We start from the raw sequence: 21,852 nt of genomic DNA, 5'->3' as shown, positions 1-21,852 counted from the left end.
GACCTCTGCCTCTTCCCTATCTCCTCAAAGCCAGTTTTGCTAAAGGTTCGAGGTTTTCCAGACTACCTAGTTAGTGTGAATTCAGACAGTATAACTCAGTGAGAACCAACTTGTAGTAACTTATTCTTGGGGGAGATTATTTTTTTTCTTTCCTTTACTTAGCATGCAGTTTTCTTTACTTTTCATTAGGAGAGGTGTGGAGAGCTTACTTAATTAATTCTTAGAGTATATATTTATTTTAGATCGTAACTTGATGGAGAGACCTTTTATTAGACTTCCCATTTGGGGGAGGTCCTGCCCTTGTCTCCTATGTTCCCTCTGACAGGAGGAAGGGAAAACTGAAGCTCAGGGTCACCAGTTGTTTTCAATAAGAGGGTTATTCAGGATATCCATTTAGTCATATTTCCAGATACTGAACTTGTATCTTTTTATGAATCTTCAATATTATGTAATATATTGAAAAAGGTAAATTAACATAATGAAGGCAATAGCTACTCTTCCTGCCCACATGATTGTGGGGGGATTAGGAGACAGACACAGTGACCAAGAGGGATAAGTATGGGCTTTGAAGTCAGACAGACCTGTCCCTGCCACCTGCTGGGTGCATCACCCAGGGCATGTCACTTCATGTACCTGAACCTCAGAATCTTCATTTGAGGAGGGGACAGTAGAACTTAGTGCTTGGTACATAGTAGGGCCTTTAAAAAAACAGCCATTGCTTTTGTGACTCACTGAGAGAAAAAAAAGCTTTGTAAGTTTCACACTGTACCATTATGTGGGATTAAGGGGCTCTTCTTTCACTCACTGGCTATTGCCCCTTCCCAGTAAGCCACCCAGCAGCATTTAGGTTTCATTTGCACATGGGAAAGACTGATCCTTGGTGCTCTTACTTTTGCCTTTTGTACCATCTGCAGTGGTAGGAGGACTTCTCTCTGCTCACCTGCTGTCAAAGAAGGCTGGGGTGGAGGTGGAAGCTGGATGGCCCTGCTCTGGACCTCTCCTGAGGATGGCTGAAGAGGCAGCCCGGAAACTCCTCCCAGGTAAGAATCATATTGAGATGGGGGAGAACTGAATTTCAGCAGCCCCGCTTCTCTTGCTGGAGATGACTGTGTCAATGCTGAATTATTTCCTGTTGTTTTTACCCAAATGCTTGGCTTTTTTACCTCCACAAAAGAAATCAGGAGAGTTCTGTGCATTTTGAGGCCTTGTTGGGACCCTGGCCCTGGATGGATTAGCTGAATCCATTACTTTTTGCAGGGGAGAGTGGGTAGAAGGTCCTTAGCCTTATTCTGTGTGAGCCCCACACACTTCTAGGGTCACATGATGGAATGAAAGGCTTCCAGAGAAGAGGATGAGGAGTCCCAGGTTCTAGACTTAGTTGTGCCAACCAATGCCTTAACCAAATCTCTGTTCAATTTCCTTGTCTATCAGATGGGAATCATAATGCCTGCCTTTCTGCCACATTGGGTTTTTGGGAAGTTAAAAATGAACTCAGAAAGGAGAAAGCTGTGTTCAGGGCTACAGACCAACCCCCTGTGTTTGTATGTTTGTCTGCTGGGGCAGTAACCCTCGTCTCGGCAACATCAGCTGGACACTGTGTTCTCTTCAGGGTGTGGTTGAGACTCTGAGGGCTGTTCACACCCAAACACGTCACGGTTTGCTTTTCACCAGTTTCCCATCTTCTTGCTTCTCCCTTTCATCCTTAGGGAAGAGCTGAGGAGCCTGCAAACTCTGTTCAGGTCTTGCTCCTGGCTCACGGTTCATGGCCTGAGTGTCTCTTTCTAAACATTGTGTCTTGTGTGGTTCCTGTAGAGGAAAATCTGCCTCCACCCCCACCCCTTTTTTTTGTTCCTCATTTAAGAAAATTTTGTTTGAAGAAAACACATATTGAAAGATGCCAGTGTATCTACCATCCAGGTCAGGAAACATCTCAATCATCCTCTCTTTAACGCTGCCTGACTTTGAGCCCTTCTTGGCTGTGATTTGCATTCTCCTTGCTGCTCCACTCATACTTGCCATGCAGCAGGCTTGTCATCTGCAGCAAAGTTACTGGGCTTTGTCATTCTTGGAAGTTTTTGACAACTTTGTTCACGGTTTGGTGACGCACAGGCTGCTCTGGGATTGTTTGACCCTTTGGCCTGGAGAGGAAGCCTCTGCTTCTGGATGAGTATTTAGTTCCTTGCCTTGAATTGGAAGGTCCTGGGGTGGGCAGGGACTGAACTCAGGGGGTAAAGGAGTGGGTGTGATTTCCCACCCACTGGGAGTGGGAGTCATTTCCACCCCAGTTCTGTTTGGCTTTCTCTATGTGACTTTTCCTGTCCGTAAATTTGACCAAATTACTAGTTTAGTGGGGTTTTTTTTTGTCATTAAAAAAATAATAATTTAGCTCCTAAATGCTTTATTTATTTTTATTTTTATTGAGGTAACAATTTACAATGTTGTATAGGTTCCAAATTACATTTTTTCACCATGCCTGCCACCAAATGTCCATTCACAGTCCACCACAAACCAATTACCCTTTCTACCCCCTCCTTACCCCCACTTTCCCCTAAGGTAACTGCCTTATGTCATCAAATTCTAAGGTCTTGTTTCTGTTTTCTTTATGTTCCATACATGAGTGAAATCATATAGTATTTGTCTTTCTTCTGTTGATTTATTTCACTTAGCATAATCCCCTCAAGGTCCATCCATGTCACAAATGGAAAGATTTCGTCTTTTTTAATGGTTGAGTAATATTCCATTGATGTTTTGTGTGTGTGTGTGTGTGTGTGTGTGTGTGTGTGTGTGTGTGTGTGTGAGAGAGAGAGAGAGAGAGAGAGAGAGAGAGAGAGAGAGAGAGAGAGAGGGAAAGAGAGAGAGAGAGAGATGTATTTATCTGACATCTTTATGTGGTCATCTGTCACTGGACACTTAGAGTCTTTTTTTTTTTTAAGACTTATTTATTTATGCATACAAGAGCTGGGGTACAGGCCAGAGATGCAGGAGGTGAGAGATTCACCAGAGACAGAGTGGGGAACAGAACAGGCAAACTGACTGAAATACACTGCTGAGGGGAGCAGCGGGCGAGACAGGAGAGGTCTGCCTCGCCATGTGGGTTGCTCTCTGGCTGGCCCGGGATCAAACTCGTGCTGCAGAGGCTGCGGATAGCTTCATAGTACAGTGCTTAACCCCTGCACCACCAGGGAGGCCCATACTTAGATTCTTTCTATAACTTGGTTATTGTGAATAGAGCAGCAGTGAACATAGAGGTGCATATGTTTTTTTTGAGTTAGTTGTCATATTCTTCAGGTAAATACCCAGAAGTGGGGCAATTGAGTCTTATGGTAGTTCTAGTTCTAATATTTTGAGAAACTTCCACATTGTTTTCTAAAGTGGCTGTGCCAGTTTACATTCTCACCAATAGTGCATGAGGTTTCCTTTTTTTCCATACCCTCGCCATCATTTATTATTTCTTGCCTTTTTTGGTAACAGCCATTCTAACCTGTGTGTGGTAAAATTGCATTGTGGTTTTGACTTGCTTTTCCTTAATGATTAGTGATATAGAGCATTTTTTTTCATGTGTCTATTGGTCGTTTGTAAGTCTTCTTTAGTGAAATGTCTGTTTAAATCCTCTGCCTATCAGGTTGTATGGTTTTTTTGTTTTTGTTTTTGTTTTTTTAAAGATTTGTTTATTTACTTATTTATACATCTGGGTACAGGCCAGATGCGGGGGAGGGTGAGAGGATTCACCAGAGACAGAGTGGGGAACAGAACAGGCAGACTGAGAAGTACACTGCTGAGGGAAGCAGCGGGCATGACAGGAGAGTATGCAGCACCATATGGGACCCTCACTGGCCGGCCAGGATCGAACTGGTGCTGCAGAGGCTGTGGACAGCTTCATAGCGCGGCGCTTAACCGCCTGCGCCACCAGGGGAAGCCCTGTTTTTGTTTTTGAGTAGTACAAGTTGTTTATATATTTCGGATATTAACCTTTTGTCTGAAAATATCTTCTCCCATTCTAAACTTTTATTTAAAGCAGGAATCTCAAACTGGCTCCTCTGGGACTGTGTAGGGTCTGCAGATATTTTTCATTTGGCCAAAATGGTGTTTGAGAAAGTAAATGAATGGCTTCTAAAGAGGCATGCTCTTCAGTGTGCCACAAGCTCAATCATTCCCCTTAGCTTAAACCCACCTGCTTCAGACTTAAGTTATTTGCCTGGCCTCTGAATGCAGAGTGCAAAATAAATAAAAGCAGAGCTGTTCTAGCTAAAGTAAGTGTGTGTGGATTGTGATAACTTAGAGTGCTTTCCTCCTTATCACAGACAAGAAGAGTCTGAGGGCTAAGTAGAGCAGTGTTTGACAGCAACTAGGTTAGGTGGTCACTGAGGGCCTTCCAGATGTGACATTTATCCTGCTCTGGCTCAGTCTCTAGCAGATCACCCAGGAGATAAAAAGGCCTTAGGCTTTGGGCCTGTATCCATCTATCCCTATCACCCTGCTCTGTCTGGGGTTATAATTTTATAATTGTTCAGCCTTTCAGACGCCTACTGGCATGCCATATGGAACGGTGAACCTGCTTCATGGTGTGAACCCAGGAGAGACCCCTGTCACCTGTACAGCAGGGATTGGGACCTTCATCGTGGAATTTGCCACCCTGAGCAGCCTCACTGGTGACCCTGTGTTTGAAGATGTGGCCAGAGTGGCCCTGATGCGCCTTTGGGAGAGCCGGTCAGATATTGGGCTGGTAGGTCTGCTGCCACCCTTCCTGTCTGAGTCAAGTCATCCTCCTTGGCCCCGCTTATGAATCTCTGGGCTCTGAGCAATAAGTTGCAGTTCAGCCAAGGGAAACTTAGGGTAACCTCAGGAGTGACCCAGGACTTAGACTCAGGATAGTAGACCTAGCCTCCAATTTGAGTTTGACACAGAAGAAGAGAGGATACAGGTACATTCTCTGGCAAGGAAAAGGGCCTGTGTTATGCTTTGAGTCCTTGAGCGTCTCTGATTTCTAGTGAGTGGTCATATATCTTATGCCCCTGTCTCACCCAGTGACTTTATGTCATCAGTCCAACTGGCCCTCGTTTTTACTATCTATTTGTGTTTCTGAAACATGTTTCTTAGAGTAACTAGTTCTGAGAGGTGTTGAATGATTATCATAAAATAATGATTTCTGATAAATTATTTGGAAAATACTACATACAGTATACTGTTTTTTAAAGAATCATAATTAACATGAACAGGCTAAAGGTTATGAAATTCTCTAGTAAATAAATCTATTTACATTTGCTTAACTCAACATTTCCCAAATATGTTTGGCCCCAGAACGTCCCTCTCCTCTCTGATACCTAATTAACCTGTGGAAATTTAGCACACTTTGGACTAGGTGATCTCTAGGCTTGGTTTCAACTCCTAAACTGGATGATTCAGTGAAATTAACAGGAATTGAGCCAAAGCTGTACAGGAAATAGCACTAGATTTAGTCAGAACTGGGTTTGAGTTCTCACCTTGCCGCATTGAAACTGTGACCCTGGGCAAGTTACTCAGCTTCTCTGATCTCAGTTACTTCAGCAGTGACACTGATGTATTAATACCTCCTTGTTAAGTCATCATGACTTATAGAGACTATGTTGTCTGAAAGTGATTTGGGTGAGGCACATTTTATGCACAATTTGGTTCAAAGTCAGCTTGAAAAGTGAAATGTTTATGGACTGCCTCCCTTTCCCCCTCCTAGCCTGGAGTTTCCAGACCCACCTTCCAGATTAACTGCATATAATCCTTACTTGTCTGAGGGTCTGCTCCTGCGGGAACCCAAGCTCATACAGAACAGTTAGTTGTTTCTTTGAGTACCAGCTGAAGTCATTAGCTTCCGTAAGGGTCTAAGTTAAATAAAAAACAGCTCTTCATTTAAATCTTTTAAAATGTATTTATAAAAGTCTTTTATAGACACATTATTCATAAGTCAAAGAATACAAAAGGTATGCAGTGACATTAGTGATCCCTGACCCCCCAGTAACCCAGTTCTTTATTTTTTTAAAGATTCATTTCTTTATGCAGACAAGAACTGGGGTACAGGCCAGAGGTGTGGGGGGTGGAGGGTGAGAGGATTCACCAGAGACAGCGTTGGGAACAGAACAGGCAGACTGACTGAAATACACTGCTTAGGGGAGCAGCAGGCAAGATAGGAGAGGTCTGTTGTGCCAGCCAGGGATTGAACTACAGAGGCTGTGGATAGATTCACAGTGCTGTGCTTAACTCCTTGTGCCACCAGGGAGGCCCCCCCACACCAGTTCCTCTCTTTAGAAGCAACCTCTTTATCAGTTTCTAGGGTATCCTTCCTAAGTTAATTTTGGAAATACATAAAGTGTGTCTTGGATCTTTTAGACCCTGGAACCACATGCACAGTGCTGAGAAATCTCAGACAAACTGTGGAAGCAACAGGTTTTCATCTTGTAGCTCACACTCTCTTTAGGCAGGGCATAAGTACCTCAAGGCATTGTTCTTTTGTATTTTTGCCCAGTTTGTATAATTAAGTCCTTATAAACGTGCACAAATGCATTCCCAGTGTTCAGATATGCAGGAGAGCTGGCATTGATCCTGTCTTGCCCCCCAACCCTGTGTCTAGATAGCCCCAAGAAGTATTGGGGATGCCTGTCTTGCATCTTATGAGGCACTGAGGGGTGGGAAGATCCCTGTCTGGTCTTCGGCCCTTCCTTGGGACCATGTGTGTCTCTCCCAGGTCGGCAACCACATTGACGTGCTCACTGGCAAATGGGTGGCCCAGGATGCAGGCATCGGGGCTGGTGTGGACTCCTACTTTGAGTACCTGGTGAAAGGAGCCATCCTACTTCAGGATAAGAAGCTCATGGCCATGTTTCTAGGTAAAAAAAGGGCAGGGTAAGGGGGCCTTCCCATGATTTTTCCTGTTGACATGTTGTTTTTTGATAAACTTTCAGTTGTTTCCAAATACCTAGAGTCATAATGAACATGAACAGGCTAAAGGTTGTGAAATCCTCTGGTAAATAAATTCTATTAAACTTTGCTTAACTCAACATTTCCCAAATATATTTGACACCAGAACTTCTCTCTCCTAATTAACTATATGAATCTGCATTCAAAGCTACCAAGGACCCACATTCCCAATTGATACTTACTGCACTTCATGCCATCTTGCAAGAGCCATCTTGCACTCTCTGTTCATGTGGCACACTGAATTTCCTGGGTTTCTTATCTCCTGGCCGTGGCTCATGGTGTTTCCTTTGCCTGGAATACCTTTTTTTTCCCCTTTCTGTTTTCATGTGTCCAAATTCTATTCACGCTTCAAGGCCCAACTTAAATGTCATCTTGCCTGGGAAGTAAGTAGCTCCTTTCTTGGAATGCAGGCCTTCAGCACCTTACTTGCAGTTAACCGTCACCCATAGGGATAGTAAAATAATTGACAGCAGCATCCATGCCTTGGCATTATATTTCCCATGATGCTTTGCATGAGGTAGGTTGTAGATGAATGTCTATTGAATAAAAACATTTTACCTCCAGTCCTTTAGACACTAGCAGTAGTAATATTAAGGGTGATCTCAAATAGTGCTGTAAGAAAGAAATGAAATAATTCCTGTTCAGTGCTTGGCACAGCACTTGACATTTTTGATGTGTATTTGGTACTGTTTATTCAGATAATATTTATTGTACATATTTGTTAAGAACTATCTTAATGCTAGGGATTCTGCAATGAGCAAAACAAAGTCCTGGCTCTTGTGGATTTATTATCTAGAGGGTAGAGAACAAGGTATAAGTTCAAGTTCTCACTAGAATGTAAACTCTGAGAACTTGACTTCTGTCCTGTCCCAGGCTTCCTGGCCCCTAGTAGGTGAATATCCAAAATCGTTGAGTGACTAAATGACTGGACAATTCCATGAGGTATATAACATTACTCTCCCCACTTTACAGATAATAAGACTGAGGCTTAAGAGAGGAAAAACTTGCCCAAGGTCACAGCTAGCAAGTGGTAAAGCTGGAGCTGAAATTTGAGCCTGGAAATTTGACTCCAGAACCCATGCTCTTTCCTCCATGCCTCATTTAATCCCATTCTGCTTTGAGCTTAGGCCATTATGATTTTTGAAAAGTGTAAGCCCATGCTTCTGTTGTTAAGGTGTGCTTTTTGTCTCTCTAATCACTGATGTGTCCATCATCCCATCTCCACTGCAGAATATAACAAAGCCATTCGGAATTACACCCGCTTTGATGATTGGTACCTGTGGGTGCAGATGTACAAGGGGACTGTGTCCATGCCTGTCTTCCAGTCCTTGGAGGCCTACTGGCCTGGTCTTCAGGTGAGAGTGATCCTTTCTTCTATGGAAATGGCAAAGAAAGCATTTTCTGCTTTTGGTCAAGCATAAGTCAAATTGCTTAAGTATAAGCCACATAAAATATATTATCTGCTTGAGTTCTTGTTTTGCAGGGGTTGGTTAGGGATGAAAGAGAGATTTATTTATTTATTTAGTTAGTTTTTGAAAAAAAAAATTTTTTTTTAAATCTTTTTTTTTTTTTTTAAGATTTATTTATTTATTTTATATAAGCACTGGATACAGTCAGAAGCGCGGGAGGGTGAGAGAATTCACCAGAGCCAGAGCGGGGAGCAGAACAGGCAAAAGTACCGAAGGACACTGCTAAGGGAGCAGCGGGCGGCAGGAGAGGTCTGCGCGCCATGTGGGACCCTCCTCCGGTGGCAGGGGAGCAGCTGGGGATCGAACTGGCGCTGCAGAGGCTTCGGGCAGCTTCACAACCCAGCGCTCAACCGCTGTGCCACCGGGGAGGCCCTGAAAGAGAGATTTAGAATGAATCAGATGATTTAAGATTCTGCCAGACAAATTTTCCAAGGGGGGTTTTATGGTGTCAGGAACTGAACTGCTCTGGAATGTTGTACTGCTTAAAATACAGCAGACAGTGTCTTTGGCAACAACTATTTCTTTACTGGGCATTTTTGTCAAATCTTCTCATTCTTGACAGTGGATCTGAGAAAAGAGGGTGAAAGCTGGGGCTGCTCTGCCTGCCATCATTTTTTCCCCCCATTACACTGTCTAATAGAGTTGTAGCTGAAAGGGATTTTAGACCCCATCTAATCTACCCCTGAGGTATACCAAAATACTCTTATAAACTAATTTTTTTTAATTTTAAGAAAAGATAATAACATGTGGATGGTGGTAAACTTACAAAGTATGAAAAGCAATACAGTGAAAAGTAAGTGATGAGCCCCCATCCTCAACCCCTTTCCCCAGTCCATCCCCCAGATTAGTCTTCTGTATAGCTTTCCAGGACTACACACACACACATACACACACACACACATCTATCTATCTATACACACACACACACACACACACACATATATATATATATGGCTAAAGGGGGAGATAGATGGATGGATGGATGGATAGATAGATAGATAGGCACATAAATAAGGAGCTGGAGATGGAAGGAGTTTGAGCATTGCAATATCATTTAGTTCTTTGAATCTTTGAGTTAATATATTGAACCATGTAGAACTGCCAGCATTCAACCATTTTTGACCTATAAACATGGGTAATATATGGTTCGTTCAGTACTGTATGGTTCATTCTTTGTAGAAAATTAATCATATGATCTGTCATCAAAAATTATTTTTATGCCCTTGCTGTTAACAACTTGACCAGTTCTTCTTTCCATTTTTATGAAAGCAGAGAATTGGAAACTACCTGATAGTCAAAAAAAATTGTTATTGAATGCTTAGAGTCATTCATTTTTCTTAATGCCTACACTAGTATTTTAAATTTAACTGAGCTTGGTGCTCAGGAAGTTTTTTATACCCACAGTAAGTTTAGAAATTGGTGGTATGTACAGCTTGTTTTTTGTAAGATGAGAGAAGGACAATTGTGAAAGAGACAGTGAGACTGGATAGCCGGCCTTTGTGTTCCAAGGCAGAGTCATATTAGGAAAGTTGAGGAACTGGAAATGTATTTCTTTAAGACTATTTGTGACTACATTGCTCTTGGAAAATCTTCTTGTTCAACCCAAACATTTAACCGATCGTACCTTTTAACTTTGCATGATTCCATTTCTGTGCACATTTTCCAACAAAATAATGCAAGAGAAAATGATGCAGATATTCCTAGTAGCAAAATTTATGACAAAGAAAAAAATGATCAAAGTGCCCCATAATGGAGAAGCAAAAAACAATGGTTTTATTTTCATGGAGTGGATTATCATACCACAAATTGCACTTCATGAAAATTGAAAACATTTGTGCTTCGAAGTACACTCTGGGCCCATCATGGTTCCACTGCACCACTCTGCTAACTCCTCAAAGGACACTATGAAGAAGTAAAAAGACAACCTGCAGAATGGTATGCTAGGGTAACTATACTAAAGGGGGGATTCTGTACTTCCAAAATACTAACAGTGATGTGAACCAACAGTACTTCAATAAAAAATTTAACAAACAAACAAAAATCATATATACAAGGATATCTAGTATCTGGAATATATAAAGAACACTTAGAACTCAACAGTGAAAATGCAAATAACACAATTTAAAAATGGGCAAAGGATTTGAATGCATATTTCTTCAAAGAAGATATACAAATTTTAGTAAACACATGAAAATGTGTTCAACATCATTAATCACTAAGGAAATAAAAGTCAAAATGATAATAAGACATATACACTAGGACAGTTACAATAAAAAAGATAGGCAGTGACAACTACTAGATAAACTGAAACTGGAATCCTCTTCATTGCTGCTGGGACTGTAAAATGGTACAGTTTCTTTGGAAAACAGTTTAGCAGTTACTTAAAAAGTTCAACATAAAGTTACCATATGACCTAACAATCCCACCCTTAGGTGTATATCTATGAAACATTTATCCACACACAAACTTGTACTTGTTCATAGCAATATTATTCATAATAGTTGAAAATGGAAATAGGACAGATGTCCATCAACTGATGAATGGAGAAACAAAATATGTTATATCTATATGATGGGATCTTACTTGGCAATAAACAGGGATGAAGTAGCAATTCATGATAAAACATAAATTAACCTTGAAAATATTTCAAGTAAAAGAACATAGTCAAAAAAGAAACTTCTCTGAAGAGGAAATGCAAATGGCCAACAGGCATATGAAAAAATGTTCAACATCACTTGTCATCAGAGAAATGCAAATCAAAACTACCATGAGATACCATCTTACACCAGTGAGAATGGCACATATTAAAAAAACTAGCAACAACAAATGTTGGCGAGGGTGTGGAGAAAAAGGAACTCTTCTGCACTGTTGGTGGGAGTGCAAACTGGTCCAACCACTGTGGAAAGCTGTGTGGAGATTTCTGGACCTACTAAACATAGAGCTTCCATATGATCCAGCAATTCCACTCCTAGGTATTTACCCAAAGGACACAGAAACATCAATTCCAAAGAACACCTGCACCCCTATGTTTATAGCAGCACTGTTTACAATAGCTAAGCTTTGGAAACAACCCAAATGCCCAAAAACAGATGACTGGATCAAGAAGATGTGGTACATATATACCATGGAATATTACTCAGCATTCAAAAAAGATAAACACATGCAATTTGCAGCAACATGGATGGCGCTGGAAGGGATCATGCTCAGCGAAATAAGCCAAAAAGAAAAAGAAAAATACCGGATGGTCTCACTCATAGCAGGAATCTAGAAAACTTAAATAAGGGACCAGGAAAATGAATAACTATAAGAAAGTGAAAATCAAAATCAACAAAAAACTATGAACCAGAGACACTTTTAGGGGGGCGGGGGCGGGAGGGGAGGGATTGGGGTCAGAATGGGGGGGCTGTAATTGTATGGGGAATATAACAAATTTATAAAAAAAAAAAAAAGAACATAGTCACAAAAGACCACATACTCTGTTATTCCATTTAAGTGAAATGTCCAGGATAGACAAATCTGTAAAAACAACAACAAAAAAAAAAACATTGATATGGACAGGAGCTCGGGGAAGCCGGAGATGGAGAGTAACTACTAATGGGTACAAGTTTATTTGGGAGAGTGATGAAAATATTTGGAATTCAATAGTGGTAATGGTTGTGTAACTGAACGTACTAAAACCCACTGAATTTTGCACTTACAAATGGTGAATATTGTGGTATATAAATTATATCCCAAGAAAGCTTTTTAAAATTAAAAAAAGAAAATGACCACAGTCCAGGGAAGGGAAAGATCATTTTATGGAAGGTCAGCTCTGACCAGACGTTGAGGGCCACAGTGAGGTGTCCTGACTTTATACTGAGCCCAAGGAAAGCCCTGAGGTCTGGTCATGAAGTAAAGTGATTTCTATGGCTGCTTTGTGGATAGTGGACAGGAGAGTGGCAAGAAGACAATTGGTGGACCAGTGAGAAGGCCTTTGAGGTCATCCCAGTATGAGATGCTGGTGACCGGACTAGGCACCGACTCTGGAAATAAAGAGAGAAAATTCTTGCTGGTTTAGAGAGGGAATTGACAGAAGTTGCTGATGGAATGGATGTGGGAAAGAGGAGAAGGGGGAGGAGTAAAGAATGATAACCAGGTTTCCGGACAGAGTAACTGGGTGGGTGGAGGCGCCATTTACTAGGAAGAAAGAGACACGAGAGTAGGAAAGTGGGACAGTGAGGGAACCAAGAATTTTGTTTGGGAAATATCAAGTTTGTTCTATCCATGAGACAGCCAACCGAAGATGTCAAGAAGGTCAATTGTTTCCCTTTGAGCTTACATTAATATTATTAGCTGCTTAGCAACAGTTAGTAAAATCACAAAGGCATATATCCTCAGTCCCAGAAGTCTTAATTCTGGAAATTTATCTCACAGATACACTTTTATGTGTTTGAAGTGACATTTGTATAAGGTTATTGCAGTGGTGACTGTTATATAAATACAGAAAAATGGAACCAAGCCAACTAGCTATTAATAGGGAACTAATTGTGTTCCAAGCAGTGGAATGCTATGTAACTATATAACTGAGGGTAGTGAATCTCTTTAAGTACTTATATGGAAAAATCAAGCCATATTGTTAATTGAAAAAAGGAAACTGGAAAGTGGGGAGAGAGCACCGTGGATTGTGGTAGTGCACTCCGGGTGCTGTGTTGATGGGGTCACGCTAGGATAACTATACTTAAGGCAGAGGGGGCGGGGATCCTGTACTTCCAAAATACTAACATCTATATAAACCAATGATACTTCAATAAAAAATTTAAGCAAGAAGGAAACTGTAGAATGTTATATTTAATTAGCTTTGCTCAAAATGGGGGAAATAGTGTATATGAATACACATTTGCTATGTTTACAAAAGAGTAAAAAATGGTTATCTGCTGAGGTATAGAGTGGGAGTAAGAGTACAACTCTCCTTTTTTCTTTTCTCAGAATTTTGAATGAAAAGACTGACTGACTTATTTAAAATATCTTAGTAGCCAGCATTGGTTGAACATGTAGAGGCACCAGGGGAGCCAGGGACTTTGTATACAACCGCCTCCCTCACCACAATGTATGAGATACATTGTTTTTTGCATTTTAGAGATGAGGCTCAAAGAAGTTAAGTATCTGGCTTGGGGCCTCTCAGTGAGTTAATAGCAGATCCAGCATTTGATGGTGCACCTTTTGGCCCCAAAGTCTTTGCTTTTTCTTTTCCCCTGGGGTTATATGCATGGATTTATACATGGGTCATTATTCCTGGATGCAGCCTCCTAATAACCTCTATCTTACAGAGCCTCATTGGGGACATTGACAATGCCATGAGGACCTTCCTTAACTACTATACTGTCTGGAAGCAGTTTGGGGGACTCCCGGAATTCTACAACATTCCTCAGGGTTACACAGTGGAGAAGCGAGAAGGCTACCCACTTCGGCCAGGTAAGCAGCATCTCTGACCCATGCCCAGCCTACAGATTCTGGTTCTTCTAACTCCACCCACCCTTAGCACGTGGGTGTTTCTACGAGGTTCCACACCTTCCAAGTGCTCGCAAGTCCATTTTTTCCCATCTGATTCTCAGTGGCTCTGAATGGTTTTCCTATAGGAATCATTTATTCCCCTATTTTCAGATAAGGAAACAGGCCTAATGGATTAAAATGGTTTTCCCAAGATGTCATAACTAAATTGTATGCTTGTTCAAGCTTGGAAAAATGAGTAAGAAGGAAGACGCCAAGTTGACTCCTTTTGAGATCCTGTCATTAGGATTTCAAAAGTGTGATGGGCTTCCTAGGTTAGGAGGTCAGATATATTATGCCTCTGCGGCATGGAATGTAAGAACTTTGGAATGGACTTCAGGGATGAATCACGTCATCTCTTCCACCTTCCCATTGCAGCTCAGAAGCCAAAATGCAGAGAAGAAAGGGCCTATACACTATAATGTTCTTAAATTTATTTCTACTTCTTATCCACTGATTCACTGCAGGAAAGTTAAACATTGTGAGGAGGGGAAGAGAAAAAGGAATGGAGGAAGGAAGCTTAGTCAGCACACATAGTCATCCCCCACCCCCAAATAGGTTACTGTCCCATTGTCTTAGGTGCTTCCCACCTCCCACCTGCCACTTAGCTGTGGGGCAGGTCTTCTGGTAGCTTCTGCCCATTTTGCCCTCAATGTCCCATTTCCTTCCTCCTGAAACCCTAGTGATTCTTATAGGAGTTGTGGAGGGGAAGCAAAGAGGGACTGAAACAGCCACTGTAAAGAGCAAATTAGTCATTTTGACTCCTTAGAGGCTGCTGTTCTTGGTGTTTCTCATGCCTTTTTTCCTTTTCTTACGAGGAAACCCTTAGAAGGTATATTCAGTGCTACAATAGATAAAATGAAGATTTAGGCTTGGGCAGTCTCAGGGCTAGGTGGGATCTGAGAGGTCATCTAATTGAAATTTCCCTGTAATAAACCTGTCAAGTGGTCATGTAGTTTTTGCTCAGTTATCGCCACTGACAGGGCACTCATTGGGTACAGAGGAAATTGCTTAGGTTTGCAGGACAAACTTGCAGGAAGGCATCAGTGGAAAGTCAGTCACCACTGCCAGGAATCCAGGAATGCCTTCGTCCAGTCATCCTTCCAAAAGAATAGCAAATAAGAGATGAGGTGCTGTTCTATAATTAGATTGGCCTGTACCTTACATTCTGGTACATGTATAAGATTAGCAGTGTCAGAGCACAAAATCTAGTTTGATGGCCTGAAAGTCTGGGCTCAGCTTGTGCTGGCACCTTCTACTAGAGAGTTGGCTGGTTATACAGGAAATGAAAGCAACTACTGGTATACTTTGGCCATGTGTGAGGAAAAGAACATGAGATGGCTGACTCTGGGCACACTGATCCAGCAGCAGCTTAGGACAGGAGGGCAGGCCGCCCAGGAGTACACTCACTTTTCTTTCTTTGAACAGTATGTTCACTTACTGACTGCCCCAGTCATTGTCTTAGAACATGAGCAGCTCGATTGGCATCTGTCTAGAGGCCCATGGGGTAAAGAGAGTGAGACATAGGAGAGAACTAGGGAGACAGGCAGAGATCTTTTCTTCAAAAATAAGAAAAAAAATAAAGAAATAGAGTTTTCAGTAATCAATCAAAAGAGAGGAAAGTGCTGAGCAACAGAAGGAAACAAGGAAGGAGAGATCAGAAAGAGACATCAGTATGGGGTGGGGAGAGAATTTCTTCCCTCTCTAAGAAAAGGCAGGTGAAGGGCCTCCCCAGTGGCGCAGCGGTTGAGCTCTGGGTTGCGAAGCTGCCCGCAGCCCCTGCAGCGCCGGTTCGATCCCCGGCTGCTCCCCGGCCACCGGAGAGGGTCCCGCATGGCACGCAGACCTCTCCTGCCGCCCACTGCTCCCCTCAGCAGTGTACTTCGGTCCTTCTGCCTGCTCTGCTCCCCGCTCTGACTGTACCCAGTGCTTGTATAAATAAATAAATAAATCTTAAAAAAAAAAAAAAAAAGGCAGGTGAAGAAGTGGAAAAATGTGAGCTGTAGCTCCACCTATGGGGGGGGGTGCTGTTCTCTGTAGACCTCAAGTCTCTTTTTTCTGTAACAGCCCTCCAGATACCTGAAAGCACTAAACACATTTTCCTGTCTTTCTTTCCTCCAGAATAAATACTTTTATCTGAACCAACTCCTGTGGCTAGTATTCATCTTAAGATGGGGCCCATGTCAGAACATCAAATTCCAATTGTGTAGAAAAGGTCAAGACCACCATCTTGTCCACAGTGAGCTATGGCTGCATCTTTGTTAGATTGAAGCTTGGCCCTTGAATATCTTAACTTCTTTGTCAACTATGTCAGAAATGGCCTCAGAATGACAGGCTCATGTCTTTTTTTTTAAATATTTTATTTTATATAATTCTTACATCATTTTTCATTTTTGCACAATGTGTGCATTTTCATTTTGGTTATATTCCCCATACCAGGCTCATATTCTTTTAAGTTTTAGGATTAAATTAAGCTCTGAGTAACAGGGTAAAAAAGGTAGCTTAATTAAATTTCAGATTAATTACTCTTTCATGTTCTGGCCTCTTATGGCACTCTATGGTGTCAGGGACCTTAATCCTACTCCTGGCTGTTGGGAATAGTTGTTAGTCTAGGTAGCCAAGTGCTTGACTAAGTTGGGGATTTTGTTACTAAGGAAGAAAGAGGGAAAAGATACTGGGAGAAAAACAGCATCCTCTACCATTTCCCCATCCCAGAGCCTGCCTGCCTGTCTCCCTGGGGATGGGAGTCCATGACCAGTTTTAATGCTGGTCTCTACTTAAGCTTCAGCCTTTGGGTTTGTTGGCTCTGAAAACTCAGCATTGAATGAGTTGTCCAGTGTTCCTCTGAGCTGGGGCCTTTGGACGAGGTATGGAGTAGAGGAGATTCTCACTACCCTTAGTGCGCCCTGACACTTCCCTCCTCAGCCACTGGATGAAAAAGAATCTCTTTTGTATTTTGCAGAACTCATCGAGAGTGCCATGTACCTCTACCGTGCGACAGGGGATCCCACCCTCTTAGAACTTGGAAGAGATGCTGTGGAATCCATTGAAAAGATCAGCAAGGTGGAGTGTGGATTTGCAACAGTAAGTGTTTCCATAGATCCAAGAACTATGAAATGTCTAAATAGCCTCCTTAAGGTTGGAACATTGGGAGTTCTGGATTATTAGCCCTGGTAGGGACCTTAGAAATACATGTAATGACTTTATTTTATACATGGGGAGACTGAAGAACAGAGAAGCTAAGAGTCTTGCTAAAGGTCACGTAGCTAATAGAGGGGAGCTCAGATTAGTTCCTGGGGGTCTTGACCCCATGCCCTTGGCATTCTCCCTGTGTCAGAGATCCTTTTACTGTCTGAATGGACTGCTTTGCACAAGAGTTTTATGGACTTATAAAATGATCTCTAGAAGGGAAATACAAGTTCCATTGCCCTATATTCAAACCTGGAGAGCCTTCAGGAAATAGTTCCTGCTACTTTCACAAATGTTTCTTCAGTGTCTTTCACAGGTCAGGCTCTGTGGTAGGCTAGAAGGTTAAAACAATGAAGAAATACCAAGCCTCTGAGCTGACATTTTAGTAGGAAAAACAATGAATGTGTTTCTGGCAGACAGGAAGAAGGTTAGTGTGACTGGAGTGGAGTGAACAAGGAAGTGGGAAGAGAGAAAGTCCTAGGGTAAGCAGGGACTACTCAGGTAGGGCTTTGTATAGGCCATGGGGAAGAATTTGGATTTTATTCGGCTTGGAATGAGAAGCTTTGTGGGATTTATAGCATGATCTGATTTGTATTTTAGAAAGGGTACTCTGTCTGCTCTGTGGAGAATGGATTGAAAGGGCAAAGGGTGAGAGCCATGTCACATCCTTAGAGGACCCGAGCAGGCGAGATATAAATAAGCAGTCATCACAGACATGTAAAAAACCAGATGTGTAAGAATGAATGTGGAAAAAATTCACCAAAAAAAACTACAGAGGAGTTTTGAGGGTATGGGATTAAAAAAACAAAAACTTTTTTTCAAATTTTTATAGTACTTCTGTATTCACTAAGTAAGGCATAGATATATATATATATTTTAAGGAAAAGATCTATATGTGTAGGAGGGAAATAAAGCAATGATATGTTTTAGTTTTTAATTTGGTCTATTTCGTGAAAAGCCAAAGTGAATAAACCCACTGGGGCCTCCTTAGGAATGTTCGACTTATTTCCATGAAAATGAAGTCCTTTGGAGGTCTTCCAATGTGAATGATGGGAATAGGCATGTGATTCTCTGGCCTTTGTCAAACTGGGCAAGAAGATAATAATTCGTACATCAAGTCCACATTTTAGTAGCATTTTTTTGTGTGTAAAATAGATGTCCACTGAGAATTAGTTTTGTTGAAGAAAATATATTGCTAATTCCGAAAAACTAAAGTAAGTGTTTATAGCCAGTAAACTTACTCATCCATGATTGTAAATCTAGTATAAGTTTTTCTTCATAAGACTCTTAATTAGTTGTTTTTAAAAGCAAGAGCTTGGGCCTCCCTGGTGGCGCAGGCGGTTGGGCGGAGCACTGTGAAGCTGTTCACAGTCTCTACGGCGCGGGTTCGATCCCTGCCAACCAGGGAGAATCCCATATTGTGTGGCAGAACTCTCCTGTCTTGCCTGCTGCTCCCCTCAACAGTGTATTTCAGTCAATCTGCCTGTTCCCCACTCTGTCTCTGGTGAATCCTCTCACCCTCCCATACATCTGGCCTGTACCCTGGTTCTTGTGTGCATGAATAAATAAATCTTAAAAAATAAATAAATAGATAAAAATTAAAAAAAAAGAACAAGAGCTTGGTAGCCACCTTGAAGCCTATCAAGAGAAGATTAGTTCAATAAGTGGTGCTACATTTTCATAATGTCATTGAAAGGGAAGCTTAGATAGATCTGTATTTGTAGTCACAAAAGACAGGAGATAGGAGGTTGTCATGTCGTGTGGGGAGGTCACAGAAGACTTCCTGATGAGATAGCATTTGAACAGAGACTGGAAGAAAACAAGTGAGCAAACTATGATGATCTAAAGGGAGGGTACTGCAGATTGAAAGAACAACACATGGAAAGAACCTGGGCAGGGGCATGCTTTCTTGCTCCCGGGACAGAAAGGCCACATGGCTAGCACAGCAAGAACAAGGAAGAGAACACTGAGAGATGAGGTCAGGAAGGGAACAGCCACCAGATTATGATGGACCCACCAGGCCTTAGTGTGGACTTGGTTTCCAGTCTACATGAAATGGGTACAAACTGTAATGATTTTCAGTGGATTGACATATTAGATGTATGATATAAATACAGATGGTCCCTGATTTACAGTGGTTCAACTCAGTGTTTTTCAACTTTATGACAATATGAAAGCAGTGTGCATTCAATAGAGACCATACTTTGAATGTTGGTCTTTTCCAGTCTAGTGACATGCAATACAATACTTTCTTGTGATGCCAGGCATCTGCGATGAGGGTGAATGACTGATACTTACACTGGGTACCAGTGGTTATTGTGTTTTGTGTTTTCATATCCCATCATGTTGATAAATACCAACCTATGCCTGAGATAGTCACCATTTTATTATAAAATTGGCTTTGTGTTAGATGATTTTGCCCACTTAAAGATTAATTTAAGTGTTTTGAGCACGTTTAAGGTAGGCTAGGGTACACTGTGATGTTCAGTGGATTGGATGTGTATTAAGGGCATTTTTAACTTATGATATTCTGAGTTTCCAATGGGTTTGTGGGGACAGTGGAGATATAACTCCATCTTATAATAAATTGAGGGAGATCTGTATACTTGAGGGTAAGAATGGAAGCAGGAAGCCCTGTTGGGAGTTGTGATAATCCAGGAATGACATAATGGTGTCTTGGAAAAGGGTGTCTGAGAAGATAAATGATTTGCCCAAAGGCCCTCAACTGCCTTGGGGCAGAGCAGCAATTCCTGTGGGGTCCCTGACCCCTTCTGCTGCCCTATGGTGCTGTTCTGACTTGCTTCCCTCTCCCTTGTGGCAGATCAAAGATCTGCGAGACCACAAGCTTGACAACCGCATGGAGTCTTTCTTCCTGGCTGAGACTGTGAAATACCTGTATCTTCTCTTTGATCCAACCAACTTCATCCACAACAACGGTTCCACCTTCGATGCGGTGATAACCCCCTATGGGGAATGCATTTTGGGGGCTGGGGGCTATATCTTCAACACAGAAGCCCACCCCATTGATCCCGCTGCCCTGCACTGTTGTCGGAGGCTGAAGGAAGAGCAGTGGGAAGTGGAAGACTTGATGAGGGAGTTCTACTCTCTCAAACGGAATAGGTCAAGTTTTAAAAAAAAAACTAGGCGCTCTGGGCCATGGGAACCCCCAACAGGGCCAGGAACATTCTCCTCATCAGAAAACAATGACCAGGGAAGGGAGAAGAAACCTGCCAAGCGGAAAATTCCACTTCTCAGCTGCCCTAGTCAACCCTTTACCTCTAAGTTGGCATTACTGGGACAAGTTTTCCTAGATTCCTCATAACCACTGGATGCTTTTTTGTTTGTTTTTGAAACTAAACTATAACAATAAATCTGCTTTTGGCTATTGTGTTGTTCTCTTTTACATATTGGGCTGTTTCAGGAGATTTCGTCCAAAAAAAGATAGGGTTCATGGCTAAAAATAATTGTGAATCTCATTTATTTTTCTCTTATATTTGGAAAAACAGTTAAGTCATAGATCCTAGGGTTCAACTAATAAGTTGAATGTCCCTTTCTTGCAAGTTTCCCTTTCTCTGGTATCTTTGGGTATTGTTATAAATGTATTCTTCTCCCAGCCTGTGCTTATGCACTCTTGTCTGCCAATCTAACCATCTTCTGGGCCTCCCCGGTGGCACAGCGGTTGAGCGCTGGGTTGCGAAGCTGCCGGAAGCCTCTGCAGCACCAGTTCGATCCCCGGCTGCTCCTGGCCACCGGGGGAGGGTCCCACATGGAGCGCAGACCTCTCCTGCTGCCCACTGCTCCCCTCAGCAGTGTACTTCAGTCCTTCTGCCTACTCTGCTCCCCGCTCTGGCTCTGGTGAATTCTCTCACCCTCCCGTGCTTCTGACTGAACCCTTGCTTGTATAAATAAATAAGTGAATCTTTAAAAAAAAAAAAGTGTAATACGTTAAAAAAAAAATCTAACCATCTTCCATGCAACAAAAATTTCTGCTTTGAAATTTATTTCTACCCATCCTTCCATGCAACAGAGATTTATGAAACACCTTTGTGTGCCAGATTCAGCCCCAGAGTTCAGCGGTGAACAAGGCAGAGTTTTGTTCTCATGGAAACTAAATTCTAGTGGAGAGAAGTAAACTAGTAAATAGATAACATTGTGGTAGGTACTATGAAAAAAAATAGACTGGTGTGCTACAAAATGGAGAGTGATAATCTACCTTCTATAGGTAGATTAATTAATCTACCTTCCATAGGTAAGGGAAGATCTCTCTGAGGAAGTTGAGTTTTTAAACTTTTAATTTTAGAAAATTTGCATTAACAAGAGTGGAGAAGGATAATCCCTCATGGATTTATCACCAAGCTTCAACAAACCCAGCTTCAAAGAAGGTCAATTCATGACTAACCTTATTTCATTTCTATCCACACTGGATTCTTTAGAATGAAATCACCTACATCATAGCATTTCATCCATCAGTATCAGGATGTACTTCAAAAACACACCTACAAAAATCAATAATTATATATCTGACTAGGGAACAAAGAAACAGACAACACAATCAAAAAATGGGCAAAAGACCTAAATAGACACTGTTCTAAAGAAGACATTCAGATGGGCTGTAGGGCATATAAAAAATTGTTCAATGTCATTTATTATAAGGGAAATGTAAATCAAAACCACAATCAGATATGACCTCACCCCAGTGAGAATCAACCATATCAAAAAGAAT

At 41.8% G+C, this 21,852-nt stretch overlaps 1 protein-coding gene across 2 annotated transcripts in view; it reads left to right on the top strand.

Annotated features, from left to right (window-relative positions):
* LOC311180266 (ER degradation-enhancing alpha-mannosidase-like protein 2) overlaps positions 1-20,549 on the top strand; it is a gene marked incomplete at its 5' end in the record, with an annotated part of 29,591 nt that extends 9,042 nt beyond the window's left edge. For both annotated transcript variants that reach the window (XM_084247966.1, XM_084247965.1), the window contains 7 exons: positions 915-1,040; positions 4,512-4,723; positions 6,713-6,854; positions 8,176-8,300; positions 13,721-13,865; positions 16,903-17,024; positions 19,951-20,549. In XM_084247966.1, the coding sequence (XP_084104092.1) occupies positions 915-1,040; positions 4,512-4,723; positions 6,713-6,854; positions 8,176-8,300; positions 13,721-13,865; positions 16,903-17,024; positions 19,951-20,451 (1,373 nt within the window). In that variant the 3' untranslated portion in view covers positions 20,452-20,549. The remainder of the gene's footprint in view (positions 1-914; positions 1,041-4,511; positions 4,724-6,712; positions 6,855-8,175; positions 8,301-13,720; positions 13,866-16,902; positions 17,025-19,950) is intronic.
* Between the last annotated feature and the right edge of the window lie 1,303 nt (positions 20,550-21,852).

Source organism: Talpa europaea, assembly GCF_964194135.1.
Source record: "Talpa europaea genome assembly, chromosome: 11".
Lineage (NCBI taxonomy): Eukaryota > Metazoa > Chordata > Mammalia > Eulipotyphla > Talpidae > Talpa > Talpa europaea.
This window is presented reverse-complemented; position numbering and strand designations above follow the sequence as displayed.